The 20,667-nt window shown below is 48.5% G+C and overlaps 2 protein-coding genes across 5 annotated transcripts; both read left to right on the top strand.

Moving 5' to 3' along the window:
- The first annotated feature begins 657 nt into the window (after positions 1-657).
- LOC117853126 (tetraspanin-18) lies at positions 658-2,867 on the top strand. Its single transcript, XM_034735499.2, has 5 exons — positions 658-1,080; positions 1,154-1,234; positions 1,325-1,429; positions 1,524-1,718; positions 2,481-2,867. The coding sequence occupies exons 1-5, from the start codon at positions 772-774 to the stop codon at positions 2,544-2,546; spliced, it is 756 nt and encodes a 251-aa protein (XP_034591390.1). The 5' UTR covers positions 658-771; the 3' UTR covers positions 2,547-2,867.
- Positions 2,868-8,759: 5,892 nt separating this feature from the next.
- Positions 8,760-16,613, top strand: LOC117852523 (protein FERTILITY RESTORER RF2, mitochondrial). 4 transcript variants are annotated; one of them, XM_034734633.2, is made up of 6 exons: positions 10,135-10,406; positions 13,695-13,715; positions 13,806-13,894; positions 15,037-15,110; positions 15,718-15,796; positions 15,943-16,613. In XM_034734633.2, the coding sequence occupies exons 3-6, from the start codon at positions 13,825-13,827 to the stop codon at positions 16,173-16,175; spliced, it is 456 nt and encodes a 151-aa protein (XP_034590524.1). In that variant the 5' UTR covers positions 10,135-10,406; positions 13,695-13,715; positions 13,806-13,824; the 3' UTR covers positions 16,176-16,613. The 4 variants fall into 4 exon arrangements, with proteins under 4 accessions (XP_034590523.1, XP_034590524.1, XP_034590526.1 ...); XM_034734632.2 differs by lacking the exons at positions 10,135-10,406; positions 13,695-13,715 and adding an exon at positions 8,760-8,916; XM_034734635.2 differs by lacking the exon at positions 13,695-13,715.
- The last annotated feature ends 4,054 nt before the right edge of the window (positions 16,614-20,667 follow it).

Below are 20,667 nucleotides of genomic sequence, written 5' to 3' on the forward strand. Positions count from 1 at the left end.
ATCACGAAGCTGAGGACCCGGGGGGAGGGCCGCCGCAGCTGCTCCGCCAGGTTGACGTCGACCGCAGCTGCGCTTCCGTGTTGACGACGGCCGTCGTCGTCGACCGTGACCGCGACGCCGACGATGCTGCTGACGGGTGGTGCGCAGTCCAGGAGGAGCACCTGGTCGTGGAAGGCGGCCACGCCCCCCTCCCCGCACACAGCTGCTGCTGCTGCTACTGCACGAGTAGCAGGTTGTTGGAACAGGCGCAGCAGGACCTGGCGGCCCTCCGCGGCGGCGGGCAGGCCGGCGACGTGCTGCGCTTGCAGGCACACCACCACCACCGCCGCCGCCTTGTGTCTCCCCGGCTGCTGCGTCGTCATGCGTCAATGGACTCTTGGTTCCGGCCGATGCCACGACTGACTGACTACTAATCGAGAGAGGTGGATGGCTATATGCAAATAGCTAGTAGATGCAGCGCATCCGGTCATGCATCGCCGGCCATGGATTTGGGCGGCACCAAAGATCCCGAGGAGCACGTGCGCGCGCGACGGGATTCATGGGCTCAATGATTTCTGGGCCGGGCCGCAGCCTGCCTGCCTGCTCTCTTGTGGGCTCTCACGGGAAGTAGTCAACGCACGCATTTGGCCAATCATTTATTTCGTTTGCGTGCTCCCGTTTATTTTGGAAGAAAGGAAAAAAAAGACGAAAAATCCAGGCAAGGCAAAGCAGCCGGGGAGGGAAGGGGATCCAAATCCAAATCCAGATCCGCCGCCGCCGCCGAGAGCCGAGATGATGATGATGGGTCGCCGGAGCGGAGAAGGCGGCCGTAGCAGACAAGGCCTGGGCTGGGCTGCGTGCTGCCTGGGATTCCTGCTCAAGCTGCTCGCCTTCCTCCAGGCCTTCGCCGCCGTCTCCGCCATCCTCTACGCCGCCTGGATCCTCTCCCGCTGGGCGCGTCACCACCACCTCCACCTCCAGGACCTCCTCCCCGGCCTCTGGTTTCCATCGCTCGTCATGGCGGCGGGACTCTTCTACTGCATCCTGCTCCTCGCGGGCTACCTGGCGGCCGAGATCAACACCGGATGCTGCCTCTGCTTCGTACTCCTCTCTTCTCTTCTCGTCTCGTCTCTTAGATGCTCAGAGGGCGGTGGCTGACTCTTCCTCCTCGCAGTACACCATCCCGGCCATGGCTATGATGCTGCTCGAAGCTGCCCTCGCCGCTCATCTCACCATCAACGAGCACTGGATCCAGGTTTAGTTAACTACCACGCACGGATTCTCATTTCTACCTACTTGCTTGCTCACCACACTACATCTCCGTGTTCCGTGTATCCTCGCTCAGGACCTGCCCGATGACCGCACCGGCGAACTCCACAACTTGCTCTCCTTCATCCACAATAACCTCGACCTATGCAGATGGGTTGCTCTTGCCATCTTCGCCACGCAGGTTTTTCCTAATGCCATACTCGGAGTGCCCTTGTTTGATTATCACTCCTAATCCAGTCTATGTATCACCATTATCTACCATGTGCCATGTACAGGCACTCTCACTGTTCTTGGCCATGATTTTACGAGCCATGCTGTCTGCCCGGACCATGGACTACGACAGTGATGAAGACTTTGTGGTCATAAGGAGGCCGCTCCTCGTTGCCCAAGCTCCTCCGCCTTATCTTCCCACCACAGTTGATACCAGAGGTTTCCGTCCAGACCTCTGGAGCTCAAGAATGAGACAGAAGGTGACAACTGTCACTCATTTCAACACTCGTGCAATTTTATATCTATAGTACATACATTAGACAGGAATGAGCTAACACCAAGACGCAACGAACTGAACATTGGCTTTTCGTCTGTGTAAACAATCACACAATCTTAAGATATCAGGAAAGTGGCCAACTCATTTATATCAAGTCATACATGTAAGGCAGCTAATCTACGAACCACATCATAATCTCACATGACGTTTTGATCCTCACATGCTGGATGTAGTTATAGTTGTGGGCCTTAATTGTACTGTTACGGACAACACTGTTGATTTTCTATTGAGTTCACAGAGTTCTTTAACTGACAAGGTGTCTGATGAGGAGTTTAGGAATGATTCTTGTATTCTGCCAGTTATCTTTCTCAAGCAAAACAAGTAGCTACCTCCACTCATGCATCTATGATAGCTCACACCCAATTCATCCGCCTTGTGCTTCTTTATTTCTTCAATCCTTCTACAAAATTTCCCTTTATCCACTCTCATTATTGACTAGATGACTACCATACGAGTCATTAGTATCATGGGATATAGAATGCAACTAGATCCGGAAGTCATGCTTGTCTTTACAGTCAAATTCTCATGTGTGTCTACAGTGGCATCATTTCATTGGTTCTTCCAATTCCATGTGCGTTTTTTTTCCAAAGGCTGCAGAAAATGATTGCTCGGCATTCCTCAGCTGAAAATGGTAATCTTTAACCGGTTCTGATGGATTAACTCACACCTTTTTCCTGCCCTCCAGTATGGATTGAACACAAGTGACTACACCTACAACACAGTGGATGCAAATGCAGCACCGCCTCAGTGAGCAGAGCAGTCACGTGACAGATGAAGAAGCATGTGTCCGTTCCAAGCACCTGGTATGTACAGGCATCGTATCTTGTAACCTTTCCTGTCTGCTTGTAACCTTTTCGAATATTGGTTGATCTTCCATCGCATTGTACCGTGTCACCTTGTTGTCGATGATATGCGTGTACTGGTGGTTATGTGGCCGCCGTGTATCTGTATAGTTCTAGTCCTGCACAGCTGCTTTTGGGGGTGTTGCCATTGCTTGTACAGCATGCATTATGTGGCCGCCGTGTATCTGGATTGCAAAATCATGAAAGATGTTATCACAAGATGAAGTGAATCTGTTGTGCTCGACTCGTGTATGGGCGCTGACTGGTATCATTGTATGGGTCAGAAATAAGTAATCCTCCAAGTTTCAACATTTTCTGAATAATAAATCAACATTTGAAAATAATAGATTCAACAATTTTAAAAAAACTACACCAACATTTTGAAAAATACTACCTTCAACATTTTTCAAAATCTACTTAGGGGTGGGATTCTTATACTCTGGAACAGCAGTCTAGTTGGCCTCACAAACATTAGTTACAGACGATTCTCGATGATGGCCACAGTCACACTAAATGACTCAGGTCATTCGTTCCTTCTCACAGCCGTCTACGGTCCAGCGCGTGACAACCTAAAGCCAGCTTTTCTAAGGGAGTTGAGGAGATGCAAGCCAGACAACGGGGAACAATGGCTCCTGCTCGGGGATTTTAATTTGATTTATAAAGCACGAGATAAAAATAATAGAAACCTCAACACTACTCGTATGAGACAATTTAGGTCAGCTTTAAATTTTTGCGGGCTAAAGGAGATACATCTACAAAATCGAAAATACACATGGAGTAACGAGAGACGACGGCCGACACTGTGCAGGCTCGACAGAGTCTTCTGTAATGAAGGATGGGACCTCGCTTTTGACCAGCATGCCCCGCAAGCACTATCTACCTCCGTTTCTGACCACTGCCCATTGTTGCTCTCCAACATGTCAGGACCGCGAACACCTCGGCCGTTCAAATTCGAAAATTTCTAGACAAAAATACCCGGCTTCGCCGAAGAGGTGAAAAAGGCGTGGCAGGGACCAACACCATATACGCAGCCAGTAAGGATCCTATACCACAAGATGGCCACGACGGCACAACACCTGAGAGCTTGGAGCCGGTCGATCATTTCAGAAAACCGACTTAAACTACATATGGCGCTGGATGTAATTAAACAACTTGACATCGCTCAGGAGAGCCGGGCTTTAACGGCGGCTGAATTTCACCTACGCAAAGGACTAAAACGCAGAGTGCTGGGCTATGCGGTTATTGAGAGAACGCGGAAGAGACAAACATCCAGAATCATTAATTTAAGAGAAGGAGATGCCAACACGAAATTCTTTCACCTAAAGGCTAATGGACGTCGTCGACGGAATTACATTGCCCGTCTCAAGGATGGTGCGGGTTGGGTTACATCACATGACGATAAAGCAAGGGTGGCCCAAGCCCACTTTTCAGCTGTCATGGGAGAACCAGGGCCTCGGAGACTAGATTTCAATTGGGCTTCCATCAACCTCCAACGATTTGACCTTTCGCACTTGGACGCACCGTTTACTGAGGATGAGGTGCTCGCAGCCATCAAGCACTCTCCCGTGGATAAAGCGCCAGGGCCTGATGGATACTCAGGCGCCTTCTTCCGAGCATGTTGGCCCATCATCAAAGGAGACATAATGGCCACTCTGCACGCTCTTCACAGCATGCGGAGCCGAAACTTCGAACTGCTCAACACAGCCAACATAGTCCTTGTCCCCAAGAAAACAGGCGCAGATAATGTGACAGATTATAGGCCGATTAGCCTAATACACAGCATTGCAAAGCTCTTCACCAAGATATTAGCCTTGCGGTTAGCCCCTGCTATGACAAACATCATCTCCAAATCACAGAGCGCCTTCATCAAAGGGCGCAGCATCCACAATAACTTTATGTATGTGCGCGGAATGGCTAGACGATTTCACCGTAACAAAGTCCCTATGCTTCTTGTGAAACTCGACATCGCCAAGGCCTTCGATTCCGTCCGTTGGGACTACTTACTATCGCTACTGGAGCACTTGGGATTCCCACCAAGGTGGAGGGAATGGATTACTGCAATATGTGCCACGTCCTCATCACAGGTCCTACTAAACGGCATTCCTGGAGCACCGTTTGCACACGCACGAGGTCTCCGGCAAGGGGACCCACTTTCCCCTCTGCTCTTCATACTTGCTATTGATCCATTACAACGCTTGCTGCAGCTGGCCACGGAGAACAAATTACTGACCAATATCGGCCGAAACCGCCACCGAATACGGACATCCTTATATGCTGATGATGCTGTCCTCTTCGTTCGGCCGGTCAAAGAGGAGATGGCCAACCTCTCAAAGCTACTGGACCTATTTGGCAAAGTGACTGGCTTGAACTCCAATATCCAAAAATCAACAGTTGTGCCAATCAACTGTGACAACCTTGACCTGGATGATATCCTGCAAGACTTCAACGCGCCAAGAGGAAGTTTCCCGATAAAGTACCTCGGCATCCCACTGACAGTACGGCGCCTACGGAATGTCGACTATCGGCCTCTAATTGACAAGGCAGCTTCCAGATTATCAAGCTGGTGGGGTCGAAACTTGACACATGCAGGGCGGCTAACACTGACAAAATCTGTGCTCTCCTCGCAGCCGATCTACCTCCTCACCGTACTCAATGCTCCCAGAGAGGTGATTGAGGAGCTCGACCGAATCCGTAAGCGCTTCTTCTGGGCTGGGGATCAGGCTCTGACTGGTGGAAAGTGTAAGGTGAATTGGCCAACGGTTGGCCGACCACTGGAACTAGGCGGATTAGGAATCCTTGATTTCCACCTCTTTGCAAGAGCACTTAGACTGCGTTGGCTATGGCAGGAGAAAGTGGACCCAAACAAAGCTTGGGTAGGGCTTCCCATCACATGCTCAGACAAGGATAAGCTGTTGTTTGCTGCTTGCACGACCATTCAACTGGGGGACGGCGCCCGCACATCCTTCTGGCACTCTGCTTGGGCACAAGGAAGACGGTCTAAGGACATTGCACCTAAGATTTTTGCTGCTTCCAGGAAAAAGAATAGGATGCTAAAAGAAGCCATACGACACCACAATTGGGTGAAGGATCTGAATGTGCTTGAGTGCTTAACAGTGGGCCACCTCCAGGAATTTTCAGAGATATGGACTCTTGCTCAAGAAGTTCACTTGCAATAAGACACAGATGATCAGGTAGCATGGAAGCTGTCACCCTCGGGCCTTTACTCGACAGCATCGGCTTACCGTGCTCAATTTATGGGATCCACATCCTGCAATCTCCGACAACTGATCTGGAAACCGTGGGCGCCGCTGAAGTGTAAATTGTTTGCATGGCTAATAATTCGCAACAGAGTATGGACGGCAGACCGACTGGCTACACGAAACTTGCCAAGAAATCAAGTCTGCCCTCTATGTAGGAGTCAGCCTGAGACAGCCCACCACATCCTCGTTGACTGTCGGTATTCTAGACGGATTTGGTCCATGGTGGCCTCCTTGATCTCCTACAATCAAGTCAACCCGAACCAGTGGGCACACACGTCAACTGTCAAGGAGTGGTGGACACACATGGGCGCCATGCCGGGAGTTCCTCGAAAAGGACTGCGGTCCCTCCTCCTGCTCGTCTGTTGGCAGTTGTGGCTCGAAAGAAACGCTAGAACGTTCCAAAGAACCGAGCGTCATGCCCATGCTCTGCTATCGTAGATTAGGGATGAAGCCTGTACCTGGAAGAGTGCCGGCGCGAAACACATGGCAGCCTTACTGGAGGGGGTATAGCCTTATACGGTATATGTAGTATAGGCGGGCGCTTCGCTGGCGTCGAGTTTTCCTTTATCCTTGTCTTTAAAATAAACATTTAAAATAAACATGTAAATCTCTCCTATATTAATAGAAATGGCACAGTCCGTGCCGTTCGTTCAAAAAAAAACATAAATCAACATTTTAAAAAAAAACATTCAAATCCGCATGGCTTCGGCGACCGCGCACGACAGCGGGAGGAGCCGCGCGGACGTGGCGACGGTGGCAGCGACGTCAGGGATGTCGCGGGACCGCTGGCCGCTGACGTCAGGGATGGCTGGTGATTACAACTAGATAAGACCCTAGTCTATTATCACGTTGGGCCTCCCCTTCCCTGGGTTATCTTACCTTTGGCTTCCAAATTAAGCCTTAGATTACCTAACTGATCCAGTAACAGATGGGAACAAGACCCGTTAACTGCCAAGACTCTCTTGGGCCGAGCTTGCAGAACTTATCCGTACTGGGCCGAGCTGCCTCATGCGCAGACGGCCGAGCGACGAGCTGGGCCGACTGAATAAGAAATCGACTGATGCAACAGAAATTCATTTACTCGGGAAACGTTTAGGTGGCGTTTGGGAACCTCCACGCTGGACGTGGAGGTGGTGTGCATCAAGAGTTAGAACATGATACGGAGGAGGAACCAAATGAGGATACGGATGCTGATCCTGATAGGAGCAGAACGAGGGGCTCAGTGCATGGAGGAGTAGACCCGCCGCCAGTCCAGCAGGGCAACGAGTTTGCTAATGCTATTGTTCCAGCAGGAAACACGAGCAGCGTTAATACAATGGTTAGCCAGTTTGAGCCGCCGGCTATTAACCCTAATGCACCTCCGAGCCCTAACCGGTACGTGACACGAAGAGGCCGAAAGTGGGGACTGGTTCAGCAGCTGATGATATTTCTGACTCAAACTTGGCGGCTGTGAAACACGGATACGCCAGGAAGGGTGCGTATCGTGTCGGTTACGTATCCGATACGGATACGTCCGGGATACGTATCCGCGGTGTGTCCGCGTATCTCTTCTTAATTGGGCCGGAAACTAAGGAACGGAAACGTTTCAGCCCAATCGATACGGCCCAGCCCAACTTACCCGTTACCACGATCCCTTGCCTCTACTCCCGAGTCCCGACTATAGATGGCAACGGGTACAAATTACCCACGCGCCCGCGGGTAAAAACCCGTTAGGGCGAGGATACGGATAGCGTTTAGTACCCACGGGTATAATACGGGTTTGAGATTGTACCCGCGGGTAACAAATTTATGGGTTTTAAAATACTTTACCCGTACCCGTATACCCGCTGACATGTGGGCCTCTAGCACAAATATATAAGCGATTCTCCAGGGTTTCTCTATACCAGTCGCCCAGACCTCCCCGCGCTGCAATCTTATCCGTTCCGCCGCCCGCCTCGCGCCCAGGCCGGTGCCACCGCTCCGCAGTTCCCACGGCCACCACTCTGTAGACCGCAGTCCGCCCGCCGGCCCTGCCCTCACGCGTGTCGCGCCCCCCGCCGGTACCAGGTCGACGACCTGCCGGCCTCGTCCTCACGTGACGGCGCGAATCGCGCCTCCCACCGGCACCAGGTCTACCACCCGGCAGCCCCGTCCTCGCGCAACGGCACGAGTCGCCCCCCCCCCCCCCCCCAGATCCTCAGGAGTGCCATCTGGTGCCTGACATCGCCGGAAAAACACTTTGCAGAGGTAAACATGGAAAGATTACAGACCTTGCTGATAGATAGGCTTATTGGGTGAAATGTTGGTAGAATGATAGATCCATAAGCAGTACTTGTGCCTTGCCATTGATTAATGCTAGATCTTGTGATTTTGTGATTGTCTAGAATGAAAGAATGATTTTGTTAGCGAGGTTATATGATACTTTGGCTTATGTAATGAATCAACAATCTGCTCACCATCATATGCATTGACTTGTACATTATTACTCATTGTCATATACTCCATACAGTTCTCAATACTTGCCGTTTCATATACTTGTGATCCGGAACTTGTGATCTGGCTGGTGGGTATGGGTGTGCCCGCAGGTATACTTTACCCACGGGTGACGGGCACGGGTTTAAGTTCGTACCTGTGACGCGGGTGCGGGTGCGGGCACAGGATTTGCCTCACGGTGAGGGTTTGTAAATTCCGTACCCGCGGGTAACGTGCCCGTTGCCATCTATAGTCCCGACCCACGCGCAGGCTCACGCAGCCGCCTCCGCCTCCCCCACGCAGCGGCGCAGCGCCCGTGTCTGCCGCCCGCCGGCGACCAGCCTCCGCCGGTCCGCCCTCCCACGCGCAGCCTCACGCCTCCGCCTCCCCCACGCAGCGGCACAGCGCCGACGACGAGCTTCCGTTCCTACTCGCTGGCCGCCAGCGACGAGTTTCCGCCCCGGCCACGTGGATCCAGGCTGCAGCGAGTTCCCGTTCTCGATCTCCCCTTCTTCTTCAGTTCGTGGCCGCTGCGACGAGTTCCAGGCCCCTGCGACGAGTTCCTTGAGTTAATCCCCTTCCCCGTTCTCGATCTCCTCTTCTTCTTCAGTTCGTGACTGCTTGTTGCTTGATTTCTTTGCTCCCCACTTCGTCTTCCTTTCCCCATTCTCGATTTATTCTATTTCTGCAGTGCGGTTAGTGACTTCTTGTTGCTTCATTGCTTGTATGCAGTAGATGGCGTCTCCAAATATGAGCAGTGCAGCAAGTGAACTTGCTGCTGCATGAATTGCAAGCCTGCATGCCTTTTATTGATTTTCTAAATTTGAGACTACTATATTTGAGAGTTGAGGAGACTTGAGAATGAGACCTGCTGTGTTGCAGTAATAGTACACTTAAGTAGTTAATTGCAACGGTTTATTGTTATCACTTTTAAAATTTTAATATGCATTATTATTTTTTATTTTATTTTTAAATAGTAAACGTATCCGGGTATCGGATTTTTTTAAAAAATTGCCGTATCCACATATCTGTATCCTTCCGATACCGATACGTGTCCGTACCCGTGCTGCATAGCTTGCAGGCTCCCGCGAGGAGTGCCGCCCGTCCTGATGAGTCTATTCAGCTTGAACTGTCGAGGAGCGGGCAATGCCTCGACAGTCAGAGAGCTCCGTGATTTTATCACAAAGTTTGCCCCTTCTATTTAATGTATTCTTGAGACTGATGGTCTGTTTGGCAATAAGGTGTTAAAGTTTAACATCTATCACATCGGATGTTTGAATGCTAATTAGGAGTATTAAATATAGGTTAATTACAAAACTAATTGCATAGATGGAATGTAATTCGCGAGATGAATCTATTAGCCTAATTAGTCCATGATTTGACAATGTGGTGCTACAGTGACCATTTGCTGATAATGGACTAATTAGGTTTAATAGATTCGTCTCGTGAATTAGTACAGTGTTCCGCAATTAGTTTTATAATTAGCTCATGTTTAGTTCTTCTAATTAACCTTCAAACATCTGATGTAACACTGTTAAAGTAAAATTCGTGTAGAAGCTCTAGCCGGCTACGAAACACGGATACTCCACCTGGGGACCGTATCCCATATCGGATACGTATCCGAATACGCCCCGGATACATATCCGTGGCGTATCCACGTATCCCCGATTAAATGGGCCGAAAACTTCGGATCGGAAACGTTTCCGCGCCTGGATTCGGCCCAGCCGGCCCAACATCACAGCACATCCCACCTCCTGCCCTACTCCCGTGACCCGTCGGGCGTCGGGCGTCGGCTCTCCCACGCGCAGCCGCCTCACGCAGCGCATCGCCGCATTCTCCCGCTCGACCTGACGGCTGACGCAGCGCCTCCGCCTCTCGTCGGCCGCCGTCCGCTGGCCGCCGTCCGTGAGGCCGCCTCCTGCCAGCCTCCGTCCGCCTCCCGCGGCCACGGGCCGCAAGGCCGCCTCCGGCCGGCCGCAGGCTGCCTCCCGTCGGCCTCCGTCCGCCCGTGATTACTCCCGTCGACCTCCGGCGTAAGGAGCCCCAGCCCCTGTTCAGGTGCGTGACTTCCTCTGATAGTGGTAGTGCAGGCCTCCCGTGAACCGTGAGTTCCTCCCAGTAGTGGTAGCATAGCATCCGTAAAGTGCATAGAGATTTACATTTTCTGTGTAGTGTATCCAGGCAATTTGGAATATAATCCATAGTCTACAGAATAAGGGCCCATGCAAGCATGGATGGTGGATTAAGGTCAGGGGCAGTGTGATCTTTATAATGTTGGCTATTGCACAGTTGTTGATTATCCTTTCTTTTCAATACTTAACTGGTTCAAATACAATTGCTTGGAGAATAGTACCATATAGATTGCAAGTAGGAGGTAACGTGATGATAATTGGCCAATCTCCAGAATCTGGATATGAGTTTATATTGATTGATTGCAGTCCCAGGCTCCCATCCTCTCCTAAATTAGAACCTGCTATCATGTTATTCTCAGTGTAATAGACCTTAAATGTCTCTATGCTGAATTTGAACATCTATTTTGCAATTTAATATGCATTGTTATTTATTTATTAAAAAAATAGTTAAAACGTATCCGCATATCGGGTTGTTTAAGAAATTGCCGTATCCGCGTATCCGTATCCTTCCGATACCGATACGCGTATCCGTATCCGTGCTGCATAGCTAGCCGGTACGCTGGGTTTTGATGAGCCTTTGCGGTTGGTAGTGAAGGCAGGAGTGGTGGTCTTTGTATTTTCTGGAATAACGATTTGGATATCAATATTTTGGGTCATTCTAAGTATCGCATTGATGCTTCAGTTATGGGTATCGGTGAGTTACCTTGGAGAATCACAACAGTTTATGGAGAGGCCCAGACTAACCTGAGATCTCAAACTTGGGATACTCTAAAGAACATATGTGGTACTAGCACCTTACCTTGGCTTTGCCTAGAAGGTTTCAATGAAGTATTGCGACCTGAGGAGCACCTTCGAGTGGGACACCGCGCGCTATCGCAGATGCAGGGATTTCGCGACATGGTTGATGTATGCAGCCTCATTGATCTCGGTTATAGTGGTCGCTTCTGGACCTGGGAGAAGAAGGTGGCAGGGGGTACTTATACTCAAGTCAGACTGGATCGAGCCCTTGGTTCAGCTGAATGGAGTGCGCAGTTTCCCTTTGCAAATGTGTGCCATATCAACGCAGCAACGTCTGATCATCGTGGGTTGCTGCTAAAACTAACTGATGATGAGTTAGAACAAACGGTGCGCGTCGATAGTTCCGTTACGAAGCCATGTAGGACATGCACCCGGAGCTACAGCCTACCGTTGCAACGTGTTGGCATACTGTGGTGGCCACAATTGTTGGAGATGTTAAAAGCAAACTGGGTGCTTTATCGGATGGACTTGGTAAATGGGGAGTTGACACGTTTGGCAATGTCAAGAAGGTGGCGTTTGGGAACTAGGAAATGAGAATGGGATAGGGAAATAAGGGAAGAAGGATAACATATCCCTTGTTCGGATTTATGGAATGGGAAAAGAATGGGTATGTGATAGGGATAAAATGAGATTATTTCCCACCGCTACATACCCAGCAGGAGGGGTGGGTTTTGGCTGGGAAACAAGGAGGGGTGAATCTGACTTATTATTTATCTTCTCAGAGCAGACCGTCGGGCACGGATCGCCTTCTTGCCGATCTCCATCGACGGCTACTACTGCTCGTCGTGTCCTCATCGCGTTGTCGTGGCCGCTTGGTAATGGTGGCATTTGTCGTGCGAACGGGTGAAACGCTGCTGGCATCGGCCCTAGCGGGAACAAGAGGATCATCTTGCGACTCCTCGTAAGTTCCTAACTCGCCTAGTTGCACAAGTCACCGGAGCCGCCACACGAATCGCAAGCCGTTGCCACGCAAAGGCTCAGAGCTGCCACTTGAATCGCAAACCGCCATGCCCATGCGTGTGGGGGTTCAGAGCTGCCCGCTTGCCATGCATAATCTAGCCACTTGAGGGGATCTGAACCCGATTGGATGAGACGACCATTTTTTTCATTTCATCTGAGATTTTGACTTAGCAAGCAATCGATAGGCGGATGGAGTTGGGTGCCAGGAGCTAGGAGGGCATGGAAGACATTCTTGTTTTTATTTGCTTGCTCAAACCAAAGAAAAAAACAAACAAAGGAAAGGGGCCATTTGGTTCTTTAGTCCCTCCTAAAATTCCTGTCACATCGAATGTTTAGATACTAATTAGGAGTATTAAACATAGACTAATTACAAAACCAATTGCACAGATGGAGGCTAATTTGCGAGACGAATCTATTAAGCCTAATTAGTCCATGATTTAACAATGTGATGCTACAGTAGCATGTGCTAATGATGGATTAAATTGGCTTAATAGATTTGTCTCGTGAATTAGCCTCCATCTGTGTAATTAGTTTTATAATTAACTCATGTTTAGTCCTCCTAATTAGCCTCCGAATATTCGATGTGATAGGAATTTTAGTCCGGACTAAAGATCCAAACACCAATCTGATTTCCCTTTCCCTTTCCCATACCCTATCCAAACACTACCTTAGGAATTGCGAAATAATTAAATAGCCAAGCATTGTTTAGCAATTCCGATCCCTTTCCTCGCTTGACCCTGACGGCCGCCGGCCGAGTGCCCCCATGCCGGATCGAAGCGCGCCGCGCGCTGCCTGGGTCTCCTTCGGTCCTTCCTGTGCGGTGTCTCCCTGATCGACTTAGCTTTGGCTGGTAAGGGATCCCTGGTGCGTCTGGATGGATTGTTATGAGCCTGATTCCTGTTTTGCTGGGTTGCTTTTTTTCCTCTGTGAGATCAAATCCATACCTTCATTCCTGGGATGTGTTCTTCAATCTGTCCATCCATTTTGTTGTGGATTTCATCGCGAACGGCTATTTACTTTTCAAAAGTTTGGGGGTTCACCTGTCGAGGAGATAGGTGCGTCAAGAACACGCAAACTTAATTCTTATCTGTTCTAGGGTTCCATTCGTTTTGCTCCGTGTGCAAATTCGGTTGATATTATTGCGATCCGCTGGGATCATGGGAGAATGAAACCTGTTGCAGTCATCTGGTACAAATTCCAGTCTGTGATGCCCTTTCCAAATGGTTAATTCTTTTGCGAAATTATTTGTTTCAAACTCATGTCCACTGTTTGTAAGTAGAGTTGTGTTGTAATAGGATATTTTGCTTTTATCTATCGTGCTTTATATTTCAGTATATACATACATGGGTAACACCTGCATTGCGGGCTTATTTTGTACTTCTTATTTGTATGATATAGTACCATCCTTGTTGCATTTTTATGTCTTTAGATAGCTAATCCAAATAAATTGTTTCAGGTATTATGAACTATGCAGCAGGTAGTGAGGCATATTCCATTTCGAATCATTCAGTGAGGTGTTTCATTTTTGTATGTGTACTGATTTTGTGATATATATTCGGCTTCGTAGGCATTGAGTTGCATCCACAATGTCCCAACTTGGAACATGTTCATTGCCTGGAGCTGCAATCTATGGCACTTCAACTAGGAGGTTTGGAGGTAATTATTGGATTCAAGTTTCTGTATGTTTTTATTTTTGTTTTTTTTTTCATTTTTGATCAGGGTTGTGTCCTTTTGTCATCATACATAAAAATCTTGTGGGATTTAAGGTGCAGTTGGAAATAAAAGGTTAATCTGAGCATCAAATACAATAACAAAGTGCTGGCAGGTGCAAACAAGTAGATTTGTCTCGATACATCTAGAATCAAGACAGATCATGAAATCGCTGGACCTCGTGCAAAAGCTAGCCACTCAGCCATTATGTTTTCCAAGGCTGTACTGAAACTATCCTATGACTCTGAACATTTTTTTTTGTCTCCTGTACTCATTGTCAGCATAGTAGTACTAGTACTATTAAATCTATATTAGTTTATTATAATTATCCTTAAAACTTGTTGCCTTATAAATGCATTGAAAACCAAAAGAAAGCAGTGGTGGTGTCCGTATTTGGTCTACTGTAGAGGTGCAAGTAAAGAATTTCAATGGTAGCATAGTTCTTACCAGCTTGTCTTTTGCTCTGGAGATTCACCACTGCTCAACCTAAGCCATGAAAACTGATGAATCCCAGGCAGATGCAATTTAGATACATCATGAATAATCTATGATAGCACACTTTCCCTTTTTACAAGATGGACATTATGTTCATGTGTAAATACTCTTTCTAGATGAATAGAAAAAGTATATACAAATGCTCTTTTTGAATAATAGAATTTTCCATTATCTGAAAAAAGATAAAAAGAACAAACTGGTTGTTTCCAAGTATATCTTTTTATTAGTTTAAAGAGTATCTGTCATATCGCAGTCCCTTTATATGAGATATTCATTAAGTTCATGTGTAAATTCTCTCTATAGATAAATAGAGTAACTGGTTGTTTCCAATTAAAATGTTTCATTATATTATGTTAAAAAGTAAATTGCACAGTAGGTCCCCAAAATTGCGCACATCTGTAAGCTTGAGAATTCTATGGATTTGTACAAGTGGGCTGAAAAGTCTCCAACTCTTAATTGAGGATTGATCTTGGATTTTGTGATCCATGAATCACCATTCTTCTGATTTTTGGCATTGCTGTTCCTCTTTTGCACATCAATGCTTATACTATGTATTGCTGAATAATTCTCATTATTGTCTTGCTGTTTGGCAGGTTCACAATTTCAGCAACCTAAGGTTAATCGCATCTCATTTGAACAGAAAGTGTCTGCTAAAACAACATTGAGAGTACGTATTAATGAGTTGTTGTCTATTTTGATCTTACTACGTGTAGACTGAAGTTTATGGGATTAAAAACTAATCAGAAATCAGGCCTTGTATCAAACTATACATTCTAATATTTGTACATTTTACAAACTATTGCATAGTGGAACATCAGTGTATCTTAAAAGCATTTTGTTATTGTCTCCATATTGTAATTTTAAATTTTCTAAATCGTTAGCTATGGTAATTATGTTAGATAAACCCACTGCTACTTTGAGATAAATGTGCCAATGGGGGACCTCATTCTAACTTTTGCCTAGGTTGAAAGGAGTGTGTATTATAAAAAGTTTGCATGTTCAAAATGGCTTAGTTCAATTATGAATGGATCATGGATTTGCAATGCTTTTTGGTGAATCACTTGTCTGTGATGGGCATAATTTCTTAGATACCATCATACCAGGAATGATTACTAAAGCGTTAACTTTGTGAGTTGTTAAGTACATAGTAAATCTGAACTTGTGAAATTCAAAAATTGAATACAAAAATGTTAACCTGCTTATCTTGTCTATGATTTACTTCACTGTCAGATCCCTTGTTTGACTACCTTTCCTGTGACCACTCTTTGCTACAGAGTATGAGGTGTAAAGCTACTCAAACCCAAAGCGTCCAAAAGAAATCTTCAAGTGCAACTGTTCAACGTGATAAGAAAGGTTGGAATTTAGAATTATCATGCTGCATATAATTGAACTCAATTTTATTTGTCTTTGAAGGATGTAACTGAAGTTGCTCAAAGAAAGCAGGCAAACTCACCACATTTGCTTAAATTCACCTGTATGATGATTTACAACTGTTCCAGGGAAAGTTCAAGGGCCGAAGCTGGACGATGGAAGTGGTGGGTTCCCTCCGTTCCGCTTCGGCAAAGGTGGGGGCGGTGGTGGAGGTGGCGGGGGTGGCAGCAACTACTTCGGCGGATTCCTTCTCTTCTCCTGTGTGTTGCTCCTGGATTACCTGAAGGAGTTTGAGAAGTACCTGCTTACTCGGAAGCACCGAGGTGGAGACGACGCCAGCAACGGGCTGCTACAACCATGATCACCCTTCGCCAGTCTCACTAGCACTAGCTACTCGTTTCTGTTGTAATGAAGAAGGCTTCTGGTTGTGGCTGCCATTTGGAACATAACATGTGACTGTCATGGTAGTTTATGTTCTCTTTCTGATGGACTTCTGAGAAAGATCATGTTGGACTTGAGACTCAAATTACAGGACTGTGGGTAGTTTATGTTGACTTTCTGATGGACTTCTGAGAAAGATCATGTCGGACTTGAGACTCAAATTACAGGACTGCGTCGGAGATGCCGGAAGTTCCTTCAAGTAGGCTGCTGAGCTGGAGATATGAATCTAGTGTAACGTAGCGTGCCTGTTTCAGATGTAATCCTATCGTCATTGGTGTGGAACGCTTGCCGACTGAAATGTAGAATCAGTTGACTGGAAATTTGGCCGCCGTTCTCTACGGTGACTTTTGCTTTCCTATTCGCTGAGGTTTGTGACTGTCGAAATTGAGGTGTAAGCTGGCAGAGCAAGTTGTGTATCATTTCTGGTTGGTTTACGGGGAAATTTCTGTGGTGAGTCAACATCCAGTGTTTTGTGAAAGCGAGTGCAGAAGTTGCAATCACCAACATGTGTTTTGTGAAAGCCGAACCTGAACCAGCCATGACCGGTCGACAGAACCACGCAGCCCCAAGTTGGCCCGGTCGTTCGGTATGCAACTGGGTTTTCATTCCGATGCAGTTTCATAATGGCTTTGTTGCTCGTATGAATTTGGTGGACTTGACCTGAAGGTCATGAGGTCTGTCGTCTTGGTCTTCTCTCTTTCCACTGCATCTTCAACCCCGTGATTTTCCCTGGGCCCGTTTTGTATATAATTTTCATGATACAAACAATTTATACGCATAACGTGTATCACAACTTTTACAGACAGTTAAATAACTTATCTACCTAACTTATACATGTAAACGATACTAACTTGAGTAAAAATAATGATATAAAAAAGAAATAATCAAATGGAAAAAATTGAAAAAGAAAAAAAAAGTGCAATCGGTGTGCACGCAGTGGCAGGTGGACCGCCGACCACCTGCAGGTATAGTTGGCCATATGGCCCATGGCCCGTGGGTTGGCCCACGGCACGGGATTTTGGCCCGGTCTAGGCACGCCCGGCACGGCGGCGGCGTGCTTGTGCTGGCCCGACCCACACCACGGGCTGTGCCTAGGCCGCTTCAGCCCGCGTGTTGGCCCGGCACGACCTGGCCCATTAGGCCTGTCAGGATTAAGTGGGCGGCCCAGCCTGTTAAAGCCCGCTCGGCCCGCATATAAAAATCCCCACCCCCAAACCCTACCTTTCTCACTTCCTGTCCTCCGTTCCGCCGCCACCTCCCCTGCCACTTCTCCTACGCCCTCCGCCGCTTGCCCCACACCCTCCGCCGCCTCCCCCGCCACTTCTCCCACGACCCTCCGCCATCTCCCCGAGGCGCGTGCCGCGCACGCAGCGCCGCGGCCGGCTGTCCCTGGACCCCGGTCGGTGGCTCGGTAGCCTCACCTTGGTGGCCCCCGCCTGATTTTTTTGTTTTTTAGCCCTTTTTTTGAAAGATTCTCACAAATACGCCCCTGACAGAACTATTTCAAAATCTCGACCCATAGCTTAGCGTCAGGATGGCTGGCGCCAAGCTTACACGTCTCGGCGCCAAGATCTATGGCGCCAAGGTCCTCACGCAGAAGCTGACGTGGATGCGGACGTGGCGGGGGCTTGGCGCCAAGATGGCTGGCGCCAAGCCTTGGCACCATGGATCCTGGCGCCATGCATCCTAACGCCAAGCCTGAAGACATAAGGTTGCGCCCCTTCTTTCTGCACGAGGCTTCTTCATCTTCTTTCTCCTCCCTCTCGGGGTTTTCCTCTCCCCACGTCGCCCTACACCACAAATCGGCATATTGGACCTTAGAGACTTTGATTTGACCCGTGAATCTTCGAGAGCAAGGTATCCTCTCTCCCTCCTAGTTTTTTTTTCACATCGATTCGCTATATATTAGTCGGATTTTTGAATTTAGGGTTTCATGAAACCGTAGGATGCCAAGGCGTGGAAAAGCTAAGAAACCAAGATAATGTGAGCGCATGTTGTTATGTTATGGGTTCATTGTTGTTGATCGAATGAGAAACCCTAGGTGTAGGTTTAATGTTAGTTGCTTTCGGTTCTTATAAGGAAATTAACTAAATTGTAGTTATGGCACCAAGATGCCGGAAATGCCTTCGACCCATTGCCTCTACCTAGTGGTGTTCTAGTGCCTATCTGCTTTTGCAGCGATCCTTGCAAGGTAGTCAAGTCCGATGTAGAGGACACATATAGGCAGAGGTATTGGATGTGTTCTAATTTTTAGTTTGAGCCTACACTTCGTCAGCGCCGCATTAATAAGATGGTGAGGAATTGATGCTGTCTACGAGAGCTCGAAAACGGCCACACCGAGCACCGGGGTCGAAAACATGCGGGATGGACCAAAGACGTGAAAATGACCTCCGAACCTCTTTTCGGCCATGAAAAGGAGTGCTATAGGTCACGGGAGCCCGAAAATGTCCACACCAGCCACTGCGGTTGAAACGTGAGGAATGGACTGAAGATGTGAAAATGGCCTCCGGACCTGTTTTAGGCCATTTAAACGTGTACTATAGGTCACGGGAGCCCGAAAATGTCCACACCGACCACTGCGGTCGAAACGTGGGGATGGACCGAAGACGTGAAAATAGCCTCCGAACCAGTTTTCGGCCATAAAAATGTGTGCTATAGGTCACGAGTGCCCGAAAACGGCCACACTTGCCACCAGGGACGAAAAACGTGGGGGATGACCGAAGACGTGAAAATAGCCTGGGGACTCGTTTTCGGCCACGAAAATGTGTGCTATAGGTCACGAGTGCCCAAAAACGGCCACACCTGCATCCGGGGTCGAAAACGTGGGGGATGACCGAAGACGTGACAATGGCCTCCGAACCCGTTTTTGGTCATGAAAACGTGTGCTATAGGTCACGGGAGCCGAAAAACGGCCACACCGGCCAGTGGGGTTGAAAACGTGGGGGATGGATTGAAGACGTGAAAATGGCGTCCGGACCTATTGTCGGTCATGAAAACGTGTGATATAGATCACGGGAGCTCGAAAACGGCCACACTGGCCACCGGCTTCGAAAACGTGGGGGATGGACCGAAGATGTGAAAATGGCCTCCGGACCCGTTTTCGACCATGAAAACGTGCGCTATAGCTCACGGGAGCTCGAAAACGGACACACCAGCCACCGGGGTCGAAAACATGGGGGATGGACCGAAGACGTGAAAATGGCCTCCTGACCCATTTTCAGCAATGAAAATGTGTGGTATAGGTCACGGGAGCTCGAAAACGGCCACACCAGCCACCGGATTAAAAAACATGGGGGATAGACCGAAGACGTGAAAATAGCCTCCGGACCCGTTTTCGGCCATGAAAACGTGCACTAAAGGTCACGGTAGCCCGAAAATGGCCACAACGGCCACCGGGGTCAAAAACATGGGGGATGGACCATAGACATGAAAATGGACTCTGGACCCATTTTTAGCAATGAAAACATGTGCTGGTCGCGGGAGCCGGAAAACGGCCACACCGACCACCGGGGTCGAAAATATGGGGGATGGATCGAAGATGTGAAAATGGCCTACGGACCCGTTTTCAGCTTTGAAAACATGACCTATAGGTCACGGGAGCCCGAAAATGTCCACACCAGTCATTGCAGTTGAAACGTGAGGAATGGTTGGAAGACGTGAAAATGGCCTCCGGACCCATTTTGGGCCATCTAAACGTGTGCTATAGGTCACGGGAACCCGAAATGTCCACACGACCACTGCGGTCGAAATGTGGGGATGGACCGAAGACGTGAAAATGGCCTCCGAACCAGTTTTCGGCCATAAAAACGTGTGCTATATGTCACGAGTGCCCGAAAACGGCCACACCTGCCACCGGGGACGAAAAACAGGGGGATGACCGAAGACATGAAAATAGCCTCCGGACCCATTTTCGGCCATGAAAACGTGTGCTATAGGTCACGGGAGCCGGAAAACGGCGACACCGGCCAGTAGGGTCCAAAATGTGGGGGATGGATTGAAGACGTGAAAATGACGTCCGAACCTATTTTCGGTCATGAAAACGTGTGATATAGGTCACGGGAGCTCGAAAACGACCACACTGGCCACCAGGTTCGAAAACGTGGGGGATGGACCGAAGATGTGAAAATGGCCTCCGGACCCGTTTTTGACCATGAGAACGTGCGCTATAGCTCACGGGAGCTCGAAAACGGACACACCAGCCACCGGGGTCGACAACATGGGGGATGGACCGAAGACGTGAAAATGGCCTCCTGACCCATTTTCGGTAATGAAAATGTGTGGTATAGGTCACAGGAGCTCGAAAACGGCCACACCAGCCACCGGATTAAAAAACATGGGGGATAGACCGAAGACGTGAAAATAGCCTCCGGACCCGTTTTCGGCAATGAAAATGTGTGGTATAGGTCACGGGA

Source organism: Setaria viridis, chromosome 4 (genome assembly GCF_005286985.2).
Source record: "Setaria viridis chromosome 4, Setaria_viridis_v4.0, whole genome shotgun sequence".
Lineage (NCBI taxonomy): Eukaryota > Viridiplantae > Streptophyta > Magnoliopsida > Poales > Poaceae > Setaria > Setaria viridis.

Coding starts and splice junctions, on each gene's coding strand:
- LOC117853126 (XM_034735499.2), top strand. CDS start 772: ATGATGATGATGGGTCGCCGGAGCGGAGAAGGCGGCCGTAGCAGACAA. Junction 1,081..1,153: donor CCGGATGCTGCCTCTGCTTC/GTACTCCTCTCT, acceptor TCCTCCTCGCAG/TACACCATCCCGGCCATGGC. Junction 1,430..1,523: donor TTGCCATCTTCGCCACGCAG/GTTTTTCCTAAT, acceptor TGCCATGTACAG/GCACTCTCACTGTTCTTGGC.
- LOC117852523 (XM_034734632.2), top strand. CDS start 13,825: ATGTCCCAACTTGGAACATGTTCATTGCCTGGAGCTGCAATCTATGGC. Junction 13,895..15,036: donor TTCAACTAGGAGGTTTGGAG/GTAATTATTGGA, acceptor GCTGTTTGGCAG/GTTCACAATTTCAGCAACCT. Junction 15,111..15,717: donor CTGCTAAAACAACATTGAGA/GTACGTATTAAT, acceptor TCTTTGCTACAG/AGTATGAGGTGTAAAGCTAC.